Here is a 1,751-nt window from a genome sequence, read left to right as displayed (position 1 = left end):
AAGTTTCGGGATATACGATATACCAAGAGGTGATCTGCCACTAGAAATGGCACATGTCATCAACGCATTACTCATGAGTTGCCAGCCCGTAAGCCAGTTGCGACTCATCTATCGTGGATTGCGAGCAGCACCTGGATCGCATCCTTGAAATGCAACATAATTTTCCACCATCTCGAAACCATTCCGCCTCTGCGATGCTAGCAATGACGACATGGCCATGCGGTACTCAGTTGAAATGAAAGCTCCAGTGGGTCGATGACAAGCTTGGCCTCCCTACGACTGCCAGAGAGAACGACAGAAGACGGAAGGTCGGCATGTTCGCGGTCGTGTCCAGGCAAATTCTGGTGTACTTCGGTGAGACGGTTCTGCACCGGTGCCTTCGTTCGTTCGGGTCTTCGGTTCGGGAGTCTTGCCTGCGGCTCCTTTCGTTGCACCGTCGGGCCTGCTAATGTGGTCGAGGGTTCTGATGACGCCAGCAAGCCACTCTGCAAATCCATGAGCATCCTTTGAGGCAGCGTAAGCAGATGTTGGTTGGGTCGCTCCTGGCACCGCAGACTCAAATTCGCTCCTCTTGATCCTCCCGGCGTGCATCGATCTTCGGAACCCCTTCGATGTGAGATCTTCTTCACCATTCAATAAGATTGCTGCCCCATCTTGCGAAAGGAGTGATTCACTCCAGTGTGAGGTGTCCCACCGAAATGAAGCAAAATGTATAGCACCTGGCGTTTGACAGAGGAGGGTTTCTCATCCAGTTGATGAGGCTTTGGGTGGACCGAGGAAGCCAGCCGAATCCTATCAAGACACGTTGGACTGCAAAAAATACCCCCAGACCATGACGCTAGAGACTTGAAGCTTCACCATTCCCGCTGTTCCTCAGAGCAATGAAGTTGGCGTCCCCGTCGTCGAGAAGATCTTGGACAACTGCTGGGGCTGGCGAATGGATGCATCAACAACAGAGGCATCACAATACCCAGCAGAGCTAAGAAGCGAGAGATGCTTATTGTTATCTTGATTCAAGCTGTAGGAACTGAGTGCGCCGAACTTCAAAGAGGCTGTCCTCGACATAGGCTTGGCCGAGGAATTGGGACCCCACGAGTCCTTGGAGCCGGCTTCAGCAGACTGAGGTCGAGATTTACCAAGCTTCCATCCATAACCGGGTAATCAAGATCAAGCAGGCTTCTGAGGAGTCGTAGAAAGTGGCCCCCGTCTTGTTTGCAGGACCGTGGGTTGTCGTGCCTTTCTCCAGGACGAGCACGTAGGCAAGAGCGGACGCGGCAAGTTTGATGAGCAGTAACCTGTGCTGGTGGAAAGTCTCCAAGTCTTTGGGAAGCACGCGACTTGATATCCACAACTCGAGGTGTTGGTGTCCTCCATAGTTGTCACCTCAAGAGTCCCCCTTAGTTCGCTCTTCAATGGTTCAGTAGATATCCTTGTGCTCGGAGGTCGTCCATGTAGCAGATATTAGATTCCATCTGCATCGGTATCGTGTATTTGACTGTTTGGTGCTTCGTTCTATTGGGGTGTTTCCGAAAGTTACGCTTTGTTCGTAAAAGCAGCCGATGGTGGGAGAGGATATCCGTCTGGGGATCGACGGCATTGAGCCTGGAGCCAAGAGGAAGGGTGGTAACGAGCGAAAAACGGATACCCCTTACAGTACAAGACAATAACAAAAGAGAGCATCGGCTTTGCCTGCCCACTGATTGAGCTAGTCCCCTTCTTGGTTCCGTTGGTCTCAAGTTCATACATGCCTC

General features: G+C 51.9%; 1 protein-coding gene across 1 annotated transcript; it reads right to left on the bottom strand.

Moving 5' to 3' along the window:
* Positions 1 to 273: 273 nt before the first annotated feature.
* Positions 274 to 591, bottom strand: FFUJ_14201 (uncharacterized protein; the record flags this gene model as incomplete). Its single annotated transcript, XM_023571155.1, has 1 exon — positions 274 to 591. The coding sequence occupies one exon, from the start codon at positions 589 to 591 to the stop codon at positions 274 to 276; it is 318 nt and encodes a 105-aa protein (XP_023438213.1).
* Positions 592 to 1,751: the final 1,160 nt, after the last annotated feature.

Source organism: Fusarium fujikuroi, chromosome FFUJ_chr12 (genome assembly GCF_900079805.1).
Source record: "Fusarium fujikuroi IMI 58289 draft genome, chromosome FFUJ_chr12".
Lineage (NCBI taxonomy): Eukaryota > Fungi > Ascomycota > Sordariomycetes > Hypocreales > Nectriaceae > Fusarium > Fusarium fujikuroi.
This window is presented reverse-complemented; position numbering and strand designations above follow the sequence as displayed.